The 15458-nt window shown below is 41.5% G+C and overlaps 1 protein-coding gene across 1 annotated transcript; it reads right to left on the reverse strand.

The window, feature by feature from the left end:
* Positions 1-10047: 10047 nt before the first annotated feature.
* FAM50B (family with sequence similarity 50 member B) lies at positions 10048-11049 on the reverse strand. Its single transcript, XM_007935356.1, has one exon. The coding sequence runs from the start codon at positions 11047-11049 to the stop codon at positions 10048-10050; it is 1002 nt and encodes a 333-aa protein (XP_007933547.1).
* Positions 11050-15458: the final 4409 nt, after the last annotated feature.

Genomic DNA, 15458 nt, shown 5'->3' on the forward strand with positions numbered 1-15458 from the left:
TGTAAATTTTGGTCAATGACATGAGACAAAGTATATGTGAACTGCTGTATGAAAAGTGAATTTACTCTGTAAATCTTCACCCAAATCAAAATAAAATTAAAAATAAAAAAATAAAACAATAGCAATGAAGAAAATGATAAGAAAATCCATAAACAAAATGAATACATATTTATGAATAATTACACTGACTATAAATTGATTAAATGCACTAGTCAAGAGACAGAGAGTAGCAGAAAGGATTAGAAAACATGACTCATTAGTATGCTGCCAATGAGACACACTTGAGAAACAAAGCCAAAAATCAAAAGATGGAAAAACATATATCAAGTAAATGGCAACCAACAAAAGAGCAGGAGTGACAATATTAATTTTTTAATAAAATAGACTATAAGGCAAAACAACAAAGGAGGACATTATGTAATGATTAAAGGATCAATCCAACAAAAGGACATAACCATAATAAATGTCTGCACACCAGTGAAAGGCACCAAAATATGTAAGTCGAACTTTAACATAATTGAAAAGAGAAATATACAACTCCATAAAAATTGTTGTTGTTATGTCCCGTCGAGTCAGACCTGACTCATAGTGACCCCTCTTGTGTTTCTGAGGCAGTATCACTATGGAAGTAGATCGCTCAACTTTTCTTCTGAGGAGTGGTGGGTTTGAACTGCCAGCCTTCTGGTTAGCAGTCAAGTGCCTTCGGCACTATGCTACCAGAGCTCCCATATATATATTAGAGATATATATAGATATAAATATGGATATAGGTAGATATAGATATTAGAGAGAGAGAGAGATCTCAAGGAAATGGCTCACTTTAATATACCTCTTTCAATGAAGGACAGAACAACTAGAAAGAAACTCAACTAAGATATAGAAGACCTAATGATAAAAATTGCTCATATTCAAGTGCTGTCATACTCCATGGGAGCATATTGCCATGGAGGTGGCAGGAGACTGGTGCAGGGTCCACATGTGCATGTGCCCTGAAAATAGAGGTAGTACAAGCCTGGTGCATGGTTCATGCATGTTTGCACTACTGAGTGCAGAAGCAGTAGGCATCTGGTTGGCAGCCCACCAGTGCATATATCCCTGACTGCAGAAATGGCAGATGCTCAATGGATAGTCCACTTGTGGCAGGAACATGGCACACAGTCTGTGCATACTCATGCCCTGACCACTAAGGTGGTGAATGCCTGGCATGTGGTCCATGTGTTTGTGTGCTTCCAACAATGGAAGTGGTGGGAGCTTTGCATGTGGTTCATATATGTGTGTGCCTCTGCAAGTGGTGACTGGGGGCACATGGTGTGTAATCTATGAGAGTTCACCCTGTCAATCAGATAAATGGGTGTTGGGTGTGCAGAGTGTGATATACAGGTTCTTGGCTTGGTCTGCTGGAATGTGGTGCTGTGTGTGGCTTTTGGGAGGGGAGGCAGGCTGACTGAACTGGGCAGGTGAGGGTGGCAAGGGGTGCATCTTTGTCCACTGGGTTGGTGGGGACGGGTTGTCTCACTTTTCACAGGAGAGCACACTTCCCTGGTTGTCATTCACTGGTGTGGGCCAGGAGCACTTCTGGTGAATGCAATCAGTTATTCAGTTTCTGCCCTGACTCAATCAAGTGTGTGTCGGGGTATCTGGAGTCCAACATCTCCACCTGCCACCTTACTGGCTTTCCGCTTTGTGTGGGCTCTCAGCCCAAATGACTAGAACCCTACTGATGAGTTGTTTCATCCCTATTTACAGTCTATCCCCACTCTGTGGTCACCCGTGCCACTGGAATTCTTGCCTTCTTCCCTCCAGTTTCCTCTCTTAGATCTAGCTTGTATTCTGTTCATTTTGCTTCATTCCAGATTAGTTTACACTGTACTGTTTTCTTTTTGTTTCTTTTTCCAATTGGTGTTTAATCCAATTCTTATCCTTTCACTTGATGCTTAGAGTTCTAGGATTATCATCTGTTCACATGTTTTTTTTTGTTTGTTTGTTTGTTTTGTTTTTTTGTTTTTCTTTTGGTCTTTGTTGTAGGGGGACTATCTCTGTCTTAATGAGGACTCCGGGAAGTTGGCCTCTTCTCACTCATGTATGTTGCCTTCTGTTTCACAATGGGCATGCTATATTGGCCACACACCCTCCTCTTTCTCTCCTCAATCACTGTTTACTTTGTCCAGTTGGTTTTTAATCCAATTCTTATCCTTTCACATGACGCTCAGAGTTCCAGGATTATCATCTGTTCACTTTTTTTTTCTTTTGGTCTTTATTGTAGTGACTGGGTGGAGTGTGTCACCAGGATTCTATCTTGTCACTTCCTCCTTAAATTATTTTCTTAATGGTGGGTCTACAGCCCACAATTTACATCTTCACTTTAGTAGAATTTACTTTAGATTTATATTAATTTAATATTAGTGAGACATAGAAATATTACTCCTATACAACTCTATTCTTCCCCAGTGTTTTTCATGCTATAATTCTTATACATATTACATCTAAACCAAAGCCAAACCAAACTCACTGCTGTCAAGTCTATTCCAACTCATAGTGACCCCTCCTTGGGTTTTCAAGGTGGTATCTCTATGGAGGAAGGTCTGGTGTCCTAGTGCCTAAGGCCTTTGACTACTAGCCAGAAGGCTGGTGGTTCAAACTCACCAGCCACTCCTCAGAAGGAAGACTAGATGGACAATCTACTTCATAGAACTACTGCCTCAGAAACCCAAGGAAGGGTCGTTATGAGTTGGGATTGACTGAATGGCAGTGAGTTTGGTTTTGGTACACACACACACACACACACACAAACAAACTCACTTCCATTGAGTTAATTCTGACTCATAGCAACCTCCAAAGTTTGCAAGGCTGTAAATCTTTATGGAAGCTGATCACATCATTTTTCTTTCGTGGAATGGTTTCACCACCACACCACCAGAGCTTCATATATATATGTTGTTGTTGTTATGTGCCGAGTCGACCCCGACTCATAGCGACCCCTCCTTGGGTTTCCGAGGCAGTATCACTACGGAAGTAGGATTGCCCAACCTTCCTTCCGAGGAGTGGCTGGTGGGTTTGAACCGCCAGCCTTCTGGTTAGCAGTCAAGTGCTTTAGCCACTATGCTACCAGAGCTCCTCATATATATATATAAACATATATAAACATCTAAAAGAAGAAAGGGGGAAAAGTATGTATTTGTAGAGTTGGTTATGTTAATCTTTTTATTTTCTACTCTGAGTCTCATTTTTTTGTGAATCTGAGATCATCTAGTGTCATTTTTTACTCCAATACAGCTTTGTTCCCACTTGCCTCCTTTGTGAGTTATCATCAAAGATATTACATTTCTCTATGTTACGGGCCCAACAATTCAGCTATATACATATCGTCTCATACAATCACTCTTTTAATCAGTTAAGAGAAGAACAAATATGTAACAATATAATCTTTTATAATTACCTATATAATTATCAGAACTCTTTTTTTCCCTCTGCGTGTGTATTCAAATTATTGTTTGATGTCACTTGTTTTCAGCCTGAAGAACTTTAGTATTTCTGGTAAGGCAGGTCTACTGACAACAAATTCTGTCAGTTTTAGTTTATCTTAGCATGTTTTTATCTTGCCTTCATTTTTCAAACATAATTTTGTTAGACATAGATTATTTTTTTTTCCAGAATTTTATTTATTTTGTTGTCCTTGAGAATATACACAGCAAAACACACACCAATCGAACAGCTTCTATATGTACAATTTACTGACATTGATTACATTCTTTGAGTGTGTAACCATTCTTACTCTTCTTTTCTGAGTTGGTCATCCCTCATTAACATAAGCTAACTACCCTGGAAGGTTGCTATCTAACCTTTTCGCTGCTATTATCAATTTGATCTCAAATAGTTTTAATAGAGCATAATGCTCAAAGCAGACCTTTTTTACTAGTCAAGATAAACTATTGTTTAGTTTTAAGAAGACTTCAGGGGATGTTTTTGGTTTAAGGTTTAAATATTATCTCTGGGCAATAGTTTCAGGGCTTCTTCCATTCTCCATGGATATCAAAAGTCAAGAGTTCAAGATAATTTGAAATTCTGTTCTGCATTTCCCCCCTTTTGATCAGGATTCATCTATAGAATTTCTGATCAAAGTGCTCAGTAATGTTAGCTGGGCACCAACCAGTTCTGGTCTCATGGCAAAGGAGGCAGTTGTTCATCGAGACAATTGGCCACATATTCCATATTCTTTTTCTATACTGACTCTTCTTCCTCTGTTGCTCCAGGTGGATAGAGACCAACTGTCATTCCTTGGATGGTCTCTTGCAAGCTTTTAACATGACAAATTCTGTCAGTGATCAGGCACTATCCAATAAACTAAGAGATAGAACAGAAGCACTAAACATATTATTAGGCCAATTAACTAGGATGCCCATTACCCTAAATTTCCAAACCACCAGTCAGAGTAGGGGCTTATGGAGGTCATGTTATTAATGGAGTCTGAGGTCAGGTCCATCTAACAGTGGGTTCAGTTGGTCCTCAAACACATCCTGTAGTGATTTCCCCAGTTTCAGAATGCATAACTAGAATAGATACACTCAGCAAGTGACAGAACTTCCACATTGGATACCTGACATGTGGAATAAGGGCTAATATGGCAGGAAAAGCCAAATGGAAGCCATTACCTAGGAAAATATTAGACCAAAAACAATACTACGTTCCTGGAGGGATTGCAAAGATTAGTGCGACAAGCAAGGACTTAAAGGGTATGGGATTCTCACCACATGCCCATTTAACTAACCTATCTGGCCTGTGCAAATACAGATGGATCTTGGAGAATGGCAGTGGGTCATTGTAAACTAAACCAGGTGGTAACTCCAATTGCAGCTTCTGTTCCAGATGTGCTTTCATTGCTTGAGCAACTGAATACATCTTATGATACCTGGAATGCAGCTATTGACCTAGCCAATGCCTTTTTCTCAATTCTGGTTTCAAAAGATTACCAGAAGCAGTTTATCTTCTCCTGGTAAGGCCAGAAATACACTTTCATTGTCCAACCTCAGAGGTATATCAACTCTCCATCCCTATGTCAGAATTTATCTGTGGGGACCTTAATTGCCTTTCCCTTCTACAAGACATCACACTGGTCCATTAAATGATGATATTATGCTGTTTGAACTTAGTAAGGAAGACGTATCAATGACTCTAGACTTCTTATTGATAAGACACTGGCATGCTAAAGGGTGAGAAATCAATCCTACAAAAATCCAGACACCTTCAAACTCAGTGAAATTTCTAGGGGTCCAATAATGTGGGGCATTTTCAGATATTCCTTCTAAAGTGAAGGGTAAGTTGTGGAATCTGCCCCCTCCTAAACTAAAACAACTAAAAAGGATATACAAGTTCTGATGGGCCTCTTTGGATTTTGGAGGGAACATATCATTCATTTGGTATGCTGTTGTTATTGTTAGGTACTATCAAGACTGTTCCAACTAATAGTGACAATATTTACAACAGAATGAAACACTGCCCAGACCTGCACCATCCTCACAACTGTTGCTCTGTTTGAGCCCTTTATTGCAGACACTGTGTCAATCCATCCACTGAAGATCTTCTTCTTCTGCTGACTCTCTACTTTACCAAGTGTACTGTACTAGTCTTTCCTGATAACATGTCCAAAGTACCTGATACAAAATTTTGCCATCTTTGCTTCTAAGGGACCTCCTGACTGTGCATCTTCCAAGACAGATTTGTTCATTCTTCTGGCAGTCCATGGTATATTTAATATTCATCCACAACACTGTAATTCAAAGGTATCAGTTCTTCCTTGGTTTTGCTTATTATCCAGCTTTTATATGCATATGAAGCTGGTGAAAATACCATGGCTTGGGTCAAGTTCACCTTAATCTTCAAAGTGACATCTTTGCTTTTTGGCCCAATGCAATAATACATTGTTTGATTACTTGGCTGATGCTTCCTTGAGTATTGATTGTGGATCCAAGTGAAATGAAATTGTTGACAACTTCAATATGTTCACCATGTATAACTTATTGGTCTAGTTGTGAGGACATTTGTATATGTTGCAGTGTAATCCATATTGAATGATATAGTCTTTGAACGTACTACTCTGGCCTATTTATCAAATGTCTTGAAAAGCTACTAGCTTTGAGTGGGGCCCAGAATAAGTTAAGGCTCTGCAACAAGTTCAGACTTCCATGCAAGCCCCTCTGACACTTGTGTCATATGATCTGGCTGATCTGCATTTCTTTGAGTGTCAAGAGCAGATAGAGATACTGTTTGGAATCACTGGTGAATTCACAGTGTAGATCCTTAGGATTTTGGAGTAAAGCTTTGCCATCCTCTGCAGATAACTATCTCCTTTTAAGAAACAACTTTTTGGCTTGTTCCTGGGCTAAGTCACCATGTGGCCTGAGTTGCCATCATAACCTAGGTATTGTCTGATCCACAGAGTCATAAAGTTGGACATGCAAGGCAGCACTCCATCATTAAATGGAAGCAGGATATACATGATCAGGTTTAAGTGGGACCTGAAAGCACAAGTAAATTATGTGAGGAAGTGGTCCAATTGCCAGTGGTCCCCCATTTCTCTTACATTACCTTCCTTCTTCCAGTCTGCACCTATGGCCTCATGAGAAGTTCCTTATGATCTGTTGACTGAGGAAGAGAAAACACATGCCAGGTTTAAAGATGGTTCTGAGCAATATACAGTCACCACTCAGAACCAGACAGCAGGAGCACCACAGCCCATTTCTGGAATCTCTCTGAAGCACACTGGAGAAGGAAAATCCAATGCATCTTTTGTTGATTTTGCTTGAAGGGAGAGATAGCCAGATGTGCTATGGCCAATGGTTTGGCTGGGACTTGGAAGGAACATGATTAGAAAATTTGTGACAAGGAGGTATGTGGAAGAGGCATGTGGATAGAACTCTCTGAATGAGCTAAAGAAGTGAAGAAATGTGTGCCCATCTGGTTGCTTGCCAAAGAGTGACCTCAGCAGAGGAGGATTTTAACAATCAAGTGGATAGGGTGACACATTTGATGGACACCAGTAATCTTCTTTCCTGGCTACTCTGGCAATTGCCCATAGGCTCATGATCAAGGTGGCCATGATGGCAGGGATTGAGATTATACATAGGGCCTCAGCATCACAAACTTCCACTTACTAAGGCTGACTTGTCCACAGCCACTGCTGAATGCCAATCTGCCAGCTGCAGAAACCAACACTGAGTTCTCAATATGGCATCATTCCTAGGGTCAATCAGGCAGAAAGCTGGTGGCAGGCTGATAACATTAAACCAGTTCCATCAAGGAAAGGACAATGTTTTGTTTTTACTGGGATCTGAGATAGACATTTACTCTGAATATGGATTTGCCTTTATACTGCATATATGAAGTTTACAAAGTCTTATGGGTAGAAAAGCATACCAGGTAATTTACTACACCATATATATATATATATATATATACACACATACATACATATATAATCTTTGTTACCTTCTCTCCCTTATTCCATTACTTATTATAAAATATAAGATGTAAATGGGGGTAATGCATTTTTGGTTGTATGTATATTAGTTGTTACCATGCTAAGTTCAAGTATGACTTTGTAATTTTCTTTAGAGATTAGAAGATGTGCACGTGTTCCAAATTGACAAGGGGTGGACTGTGATGGTTAAGGTTATGTGTCAACTTGGCTAGGCCATGATTAGTAATTTGACAGATATTGTGTTATCATCCCCCATTTTGTGATCTGATATGAATAGCCAATAAGTTGAAAGGGAGTTTCCTTGGGGGTGTGGCCTACATCCAATATAAACAGATGCTCTGGAAAAGCTTATGCTCTCTTGATCCTGCATCCAATTTGTCATCCTCTGACTTCCAGTTCTTGGGACATAAATCATTAGCCTGCCACCTGACCTGCCAATTTTGGCATTCACCAGGCCCTGAAGCTCAATGAGCCATCAGGCTGATGTCTGATCTGTTGATTTTAGGTTTGTCAGCCTTTGCCACCTCATGAGTCAGGAGAAGCCTTCAGCCTGAAACATGGATTTGGATCTTGCAAGCCTCCACAACTGGGTGAGCCATTCCCTTGAAATCTGCCTGTCTCTCTCTGTATATAATAGGAGCTCTGGTAGCACAGAGACTAAGACATTTGACTGCTAACCAGAAGGTTAGTGGTTCAAACCCACCAGCCACTCAATGGAAGCAAGACTGGACAATCTACTTCCATAAAGATTTACTGCCTTGGAAGCCTCGGAAACCCACTGGGGTCACTATGAGTTGGAATCTATTCAATGGCAGTGGGTTTGGTATATATAGATACATGCTTCACTGGTTTTGGTTCTCTAGACAACCCAGCCAAAGTAAACAATACAGAATGTATCACAAGACCAAGCACTGTGGACAGTGGCAGGAGGGAGAACACATATCTGGTACAGTAGGGAAGAGGGAAGATTTCATGGGGAACAGTCTTGAAGTCAGGTGTTACAACAAAGGAGAGTATCTCCTTCTGAGAAGATGCCTTCTTGAGTTACTGGACAAGTAGAATGAGCAGCTCAAACCTGTAGAGGAATTGAGTAGTGAACACAAGGAGGGACTTGGGACCTACAGTTTTAGAGAGTCAAAGTTGCAGTAGAAGTTTTTGGTTATGGTAAGGCAGGAACTCTGAGTGGGAAATGAAGTGTCTCTCCAACCCTATGGCCCGGACTATATGGTAAGCTGAGAAGGCACTTCCCTGAGTAAAAAGATTAAGGGGAAGGGGACATCAAAAAAGCTCAGTAATCAAGATACATATTTTAATGCATATTTTAAAATGAAAATTAACGTAAGAAAATCTGTGATGAATGTCAAAATTTTAAATAAAGGCAAGATCAGTAACAGTGTCATGCCAAATCATACGGAGCCTGGGATAAATGGAAAAATCAGGAGTACTGATCTTGTAGGCTACACTCACCAGCTTTCTATTCTTTTAACCCCTGGGGTTTAACAACCAAACTAGGGACCACCAGAGGAGCAACTGCTGCCAGGGAGGGAATAGTGATTGCCCACGTAATACTGTTCTTGCCTTTGTGAGCTCACCCCCACCAACAACCACTGCTACCATGAAGGTATTCTGGGACCTGAGATTGGCAGGCCAACTTTTGCCCCCAGATGGTTCTCAAATGGGTCATAACAGTACTTTAAAATAAATTTTAGTCGAGACCATAATAGTAGACATTTATTGAGTTCTTGTTGTTGTTGTTGTTGTTGTTATGTGCCGTCGAGTCGGCCCCGACTCATAGCGACCCCTCCTTGGGTTTCCGAGGCAGTATCACTACGGAAGTAGGATTGCCCAACCTTCCTTCCGAGGAGTGGCTGTTGGGTTTGAACCGCCAGCCTTCTGGTTAGCGGTCAAGTGCTTTAGCCACTATGCTACCAGAGCTCCTTATTGAGTTCTTAGTGCTGTATAAATATTAACATATTTCTCACATCATTCTTATGAGGTGTGTGCTGTTATCCCTATTTACACTTGGGGAAACTGAGGCACTGAGTTTTAATTATGATGCTAGTAAGAAATTGAGTTGGAAATTAAACCCAGACAGTTTGGCTCCAAAGTCCATGCTAATTAAACTACTAGTTTTAATATATGCCCCAGTTAGAAAATCCACTCCTTGTTCTAATTTCGACCCTACATTGTGCCCAGTCAAGGGCATGAACAACATAGTTCACCAGAGCTTTATAATAATCTAATGAATCCACAGGAACATTACAAATACTCCAGAAACAAAACAAAACAAACAAACAAAACACAATCAACCAAACAAGCAAACAAACAAAAAACCCAACCAACCAACCAACCAATAAGGTCAGTAATAGAATGACCAAATTTTAATAAAATGAGCCCTCTTTATTAAATTTCATGGAAGAAATTAAGGTCACCAAATTATGTGATAGTTCACAGTCCATAGAAGCCTAAGTCTTTTCCTCCTAAATTTTTCCTTCTGGTTCTTCCTATCCTGCATTAACAGAAGGATCAGTCAGGGTCACAGAATAAGAAAGATGGACAAGAGGGACAGGCATTCATCGTATGGTGTACTTGTCCCACTTCTTCTCCGGGTCATAGGGCTCCCAGCGGCTGGCTGGGAAGATGTGTTTGTTCTTTTCGTACCAGCTGCGCAGCACCACCTTGCCTGCGTGTGACTCATCCTTCTCCATAGTGGCATCGCTTAGTAGCCTCACGTCGTCATGCACGTCGAAGTTAAAGAGTGGTCCGCTCTTACCACGTGCCTTGGTGATGATGAAGTCGTAGAAGGTGTGGTAGTGGGGCAGGATCAGGTCCTCCTTGATGAACATGAGCTGTTCCACACCAGCGACCCGCAGCTCCCTAAAGTCCTTGCGCAAGCCCTGCAGGGCCTTCTTAAGGAATTGCTGCACCGTGCTGCCTTTGTTCATGCTCACTGAACGTCGGTGCCCTGAGCCATCCCAGTAGCTGAAAGTGATCTCAATGATCTCGCTCTTGACCTTCTCGCGCTGGGCCTCCCACTCTTTGCGCAGCACCTCCCGCAGGTGATTCTCTTCCTCCTCGCGGTCCCGGTCTGGCAGGAAGCTCGTGTCCACATCGGGATTCTTCCCCAGATTCTTTCTCTTCTTGGTCACCACCGCGCTCTCGGGCCCCTGCGCACCTGTGCTCTCCTCTTCCTCCACCTCCTCCAGAGAGAAGGAGAGGCTGGAGATCTTGCGTTTCCGCTCCAGCTTGCGCGCCTTCTGACGCAGGGTCTCCAGATGCAACCTGCGCTCCTCCAGCTGCTCCTTCTTAGCCACCTGCATCTCCCGTTCCTTCAGCAGGGCCTCCTGCTTGGCCTTCATGTCGTTCAGAGTCACCAGACCCACAGTGCTTAACTTCAGCTCCGCTTCTACAGCATCATAGTGCGCCGAGAATTTCTTGTCTACCTTTGACTTGAAGATGGTCTCCTCTGCGATGCGCTGCTTCAGCACCTCCATCTGCTCCCTCTGCTTCTGCCTCTTTCGGATCAGGTGCAAGGCGCGGCCTGCTTCCCGCATCGTGCCCTTGTACTGAGCCATGGCTACGACACTCAATTCCTTTCCAAAGTGTAAGAGTTTCAGGGCTAGTTCATGGATTCTGTATCAATTAAAAAAACAAAACAAAACAAACAAAAACCATGAATTAAAAAGGGGCGAAAATAACTGCTTTATCAGTGGTCTAGGATCCGCACAGTTTAATAGAACTTCCTGGAATGGTGAACTGTTCTATAGCTGGTCTGATCTGCATGGTAGCGAGTAGCCACTTGAGGCGTCATGAGTACTTGAAATGTGGCTAGTGTGACTGAGACACTGATTTTAAAATTTTATTTCATTTCAATTAATTTCAATAGCCACATGTGACTACTGGCTTCCATACTGGGCAGAACAGGGCTAAATACTGGAAGCTACACAGAAAGAGAGTTGGTCTACTTACCTATCCGCATATCCTTACCTGTCCGGGTAGCTCATTAAGCATAGATATGCAAGAGTCAGAGCACCAAGAAAGCAGGCCCGTTAGCTGACTTGGGCCTAGAACTGGACATCATGTTTACTACAGGAAAAGGAAGGTTGAGGGCAAGATGCACTCCTTTAGCTGGGAAGGCTGGCCATTGAGGAGAGAGTACCTATTGCAGCACACAAATTGCTCCCCTCTCAAGGACACCAGCGAGTGAGGGGAGAAAACTCAAGGAGAAACACTCTGAGTGGTAATGTTATCTAAAGTTACTACTAGTACATGGGCAGAACAGGAACATGTTTGTCACTGTTCCTATCTCTCCCTTAGGAATCATTCCTTTGCCAAGTATTTGTTAAGTGTGCATTGTGCCATATGTTAACGTGTGCAGAAGAAATGTGGTACACAGCCCTGCTTTCCAGGAGTTAACAGTTTAGCTGTGAGAACAAGGTGTCTAAGAAACGCACAAGGAGTAGAAAGCTAAGTTGAAAAATTAGTCTATTGGTGTTTCAGCCAAAGCAGAGTCAGGTGTCACCTCAAGGACACAAGCTTGAGCTGACTGTCTACCATCAGGACACCAGTCCCACCAGTCTCACATCCTTGCTTACCACAGTCACCCCTAGACATACTACACAGGCCCATCATCAGCTAGACTGCCTTCCCCAAGAGGCTCTGGGGAACTTCTACCCAGCCTATTCCCTCACCTCCTAACTCTTACCCTGTGCCCCTGGAGTTCTGCACCTTCATTGGCAAATTATCCTAAATGCTCAACCAGTTCTTGGAAACTTCCCTTTACTTTCTTGTCTTAAACCAGCACCTAGATGTTCCCTGAGTACACCTCTCTGTTTTCCGCTGATATTGAAGCTTTAATGTGGGGTGAGTAACTTTGGCCATTACTGTTTCAAAAATATCCCTTCTATTTCCTATAAAACTCTCAGCTCCTGTAAAGCTTCTGCCACCCAGCTGTATCACTTACTGTTCGTATTTCTTGCTGTCATCTCTGGACTTCCCTGTCACTTCTCCTAAACCCCAGAAGAGTAGCACCCTGGCTAACCTGACTTCTTCAACCCCACACCTATCACTGTCCTGGATGACTTCAGTATTGTGAGGGTAAAGATTTTTGCTTGGTTAGGCTTAACTCTGTATTGCTAGAATAAAACTCCATATTTTCAGTTAAGATGTCATTTCTTTAAAACTTGGCTTCAACCTTGTGTTATAATTAACTCGTTCTCTTAGATAGTTGTCAGTTGCTGCTGCATCCTATGGTCTAAGACCTATGTCAATAAAGGCTCCTGGGCCAGACTTCAGGACTGGCCATCTGGGCTTTGACAAACACCAATAAAGCTTCCCAAGGATTACCTGACTGCCAGGAACTCACAGGAAACATTGCTTTCTTAATTACTCATTGCCCTATCTAACTTTTGGAAAATTGTTTACTAATCCTGCATACGTGCTGTATCTCTTTTTCCTTTAGTATAAGAAGCTCTGATTGTAAGTGCTGAGCAGAGCAGGCATTTTTGGAGTCAATTTTTGGAATCACTGAGACTCCATCCATCTCTCAGTGGCACACTTTCTAATTAAACTCTTTCCTTCTCCTTGAACTCTGGTGTGGACTATTGACTGCACTGCTCCAGGGCCAGACCCTGGCATTTTTTGGGTTACTTTATAACCTAGTCAACACTTGTGCCTCACAGGGCCTTGACCTTCTCTCTTCCAGTCATCTTTACCTTGCCCCATTGCAATCATCACAGCCATGACCTTACCCTCATTCTTAACACCAGCAACTACACTGTGAAGGATTGAATTGTGTCCCCTCAAATTATGATTTGGAATCCTAACCCCTATTCCTGTGGATGTTATCTAATCTCTTTCTACAATGCAAGTAATGTGATATAATCAACAAGTTGAGCTCCCTATCAGTATAGGGGGAATCCTAAACCTAATCACTTCTGAGGTAAATAAAAAGCAGCATAGACACAGAGACATGCAAGCACAAACTGAGGAAGACAGATGCCATGTGAGGAATATTTATAACCCAAGGAACTAAGGAACAGGACAAAGAAGGAATCAACATGGCTGAGATGTTGATTTGGACTTTTAGCTCCCAGAACTGTGAGAAATTTTCTGTTCTGTAGTATTTGTGTGACAGCAGCACTAGAAAATAAAGAAATGCACCATCTCCTAAATCTTAATGCTATCAGCTTCTTTCTTTTCAGTTTACTCAAATGTCCTCTCATTGATCAAGACCTCAAAATCCAAAGATCCTTTCATCTCTCTATTATCGTCACAGCCACATGTGCTTACTCCCCTCCTTACCCACCAGACCCCTTTTCCTATGTCACTCTCACCTGGAGAAACCCTAATCCTGGTTCAATTCTTCACCTGTCTTCTCAACTCCAGAACCCAAGCAGTTGAATGCTGGTTGGAGTAAAAGGCACAACCATTGCTGGCTAGCCTCATTTTAAATTCATGACCTCATACTTCCAATGAAGACTCAATAAAAATTCATTATATGGCTCTAGTAAATCTGCTTTCCTGCTCTCCATGACAACCATTTCATACTTCCTCCTGAGTCTCTTCACACGTCCAAATACTTTCCCATTTTATCACCACATTCTAAGTTGGTTGCTAAACATTCATTGGCACATCACCAATACCTTTATCATCCAAACACAACAGTTACTACTCTTAGATAATAGAATCTAGCCCTGGTGGTGCAGTGGTTAAGTGCTCAGCTGCTAACCCAAAGGCTGGAGGGTTGATCCCACCAGCCACTCCATGGAAGAAAGATGTGACAGTCTATTTCCATAAAGATTTACTCTACTCTTTTCTATAGGGGTTGGTATAAGTTGGAATTTACTCAAGGGCATTTCTTTCTTTCTTTTTTTTTTTTTTTTGGTTTATCACCCTTCCTAATTCCATAAAACAAAACCTACATTTAATTTAGTTAGAGCTCTTTTATATAGCATTTTTTCCCAAATATATGTTCTATGAAAAAGGCTTCTATGTTCAGATAACTATGAAAAACTGAGTTAAAGAAAGCTTAATAACTTCTTTATTCTGGAACTTCCTAGAGCCTTTAATATGCTAATTTCCACTGTGACACTCCAAAAGTGGTGTATTTAGTCTTTCCCCAAAGTTTTAGATAATTAAAAGTTTTATGCCCATGCCCCCTCTCCAGGATATATCTATTAACATTTCTCCAAACTAGTGATTCATGGGACCTAGTTTGGAAAACACTGGCTATGAGATATATGCCAGCCTTTCAGACTAGCTACTTCTCATAGCAATGATGCCTGGGAGCACAACCTCAATGAGAAATTCTTGATCATATGGCAATAAATGTCCATACTAAGAGGGAATACCATGGTGTTATCACCCATCAAATTGTCCTAACTGGAAACCTAGTGGTTAGCCTGGACTACTCTCCTTCATACCAGGCACAGAGAAATATCTCATATCTTCACTTTCTTTCTCTTTTCTCACCATTTATGTTAATGCAGGAAGAGACTTTTTTTTTTTTTTTCTTTACCTAAAGCCTCCTTATCGGTGCTCCAACATCAATATATTTTCATTCATGTCTTTGCACTTCATAAAAAAAGGTAATCTGCATAAAAATAAATCTGATAATGTTAACTCTTACTTTAAAATCTCTGCAAGCTCACCTACTGAAGGATAAAATTTGAACCCTTTAGTCCTACATAAGCTTTAACAAACACACCTCTCCCAACAACCCACTTCATGAAGCAGCCACACTGAATTGTCCACTACTCCTTGAATAGAAGATATCCTTTCATAACTGTAACCATTGGACATATTCTTCATAGAAAGTCTCACCCTATAAAGTGTCAGCCTAGTAACCTTGTACTAATCTTTCAAAATGAGCTCAAATGTCATTTCCTATGTTGTTTGTTGTTGTTATGTGCCGTCGAGTCGGACCCAACTCATAGCGACCCCTCCTTGGGTTGCTGAGGCAGTATCACTACGGAAGTAGATT

Source organism: Orycteropus afer, unplaced genomic scaffold (genome assembly GCF_000298275.1).
Source record: "Orycteropus afer afer isolate SDZICR_OR568_19922 unplaced genomic scaffold, OryAfe1.0 scaffold00027, whole genome shotgun sequence".
NCBI classification, from domain to species: domain Eukaryota; kingdom Metazoa; phylum Chordata; class Mammalia; order Tubulidentata; family Orycteropodidae; genus Orycteropus; species Orycteropus afer.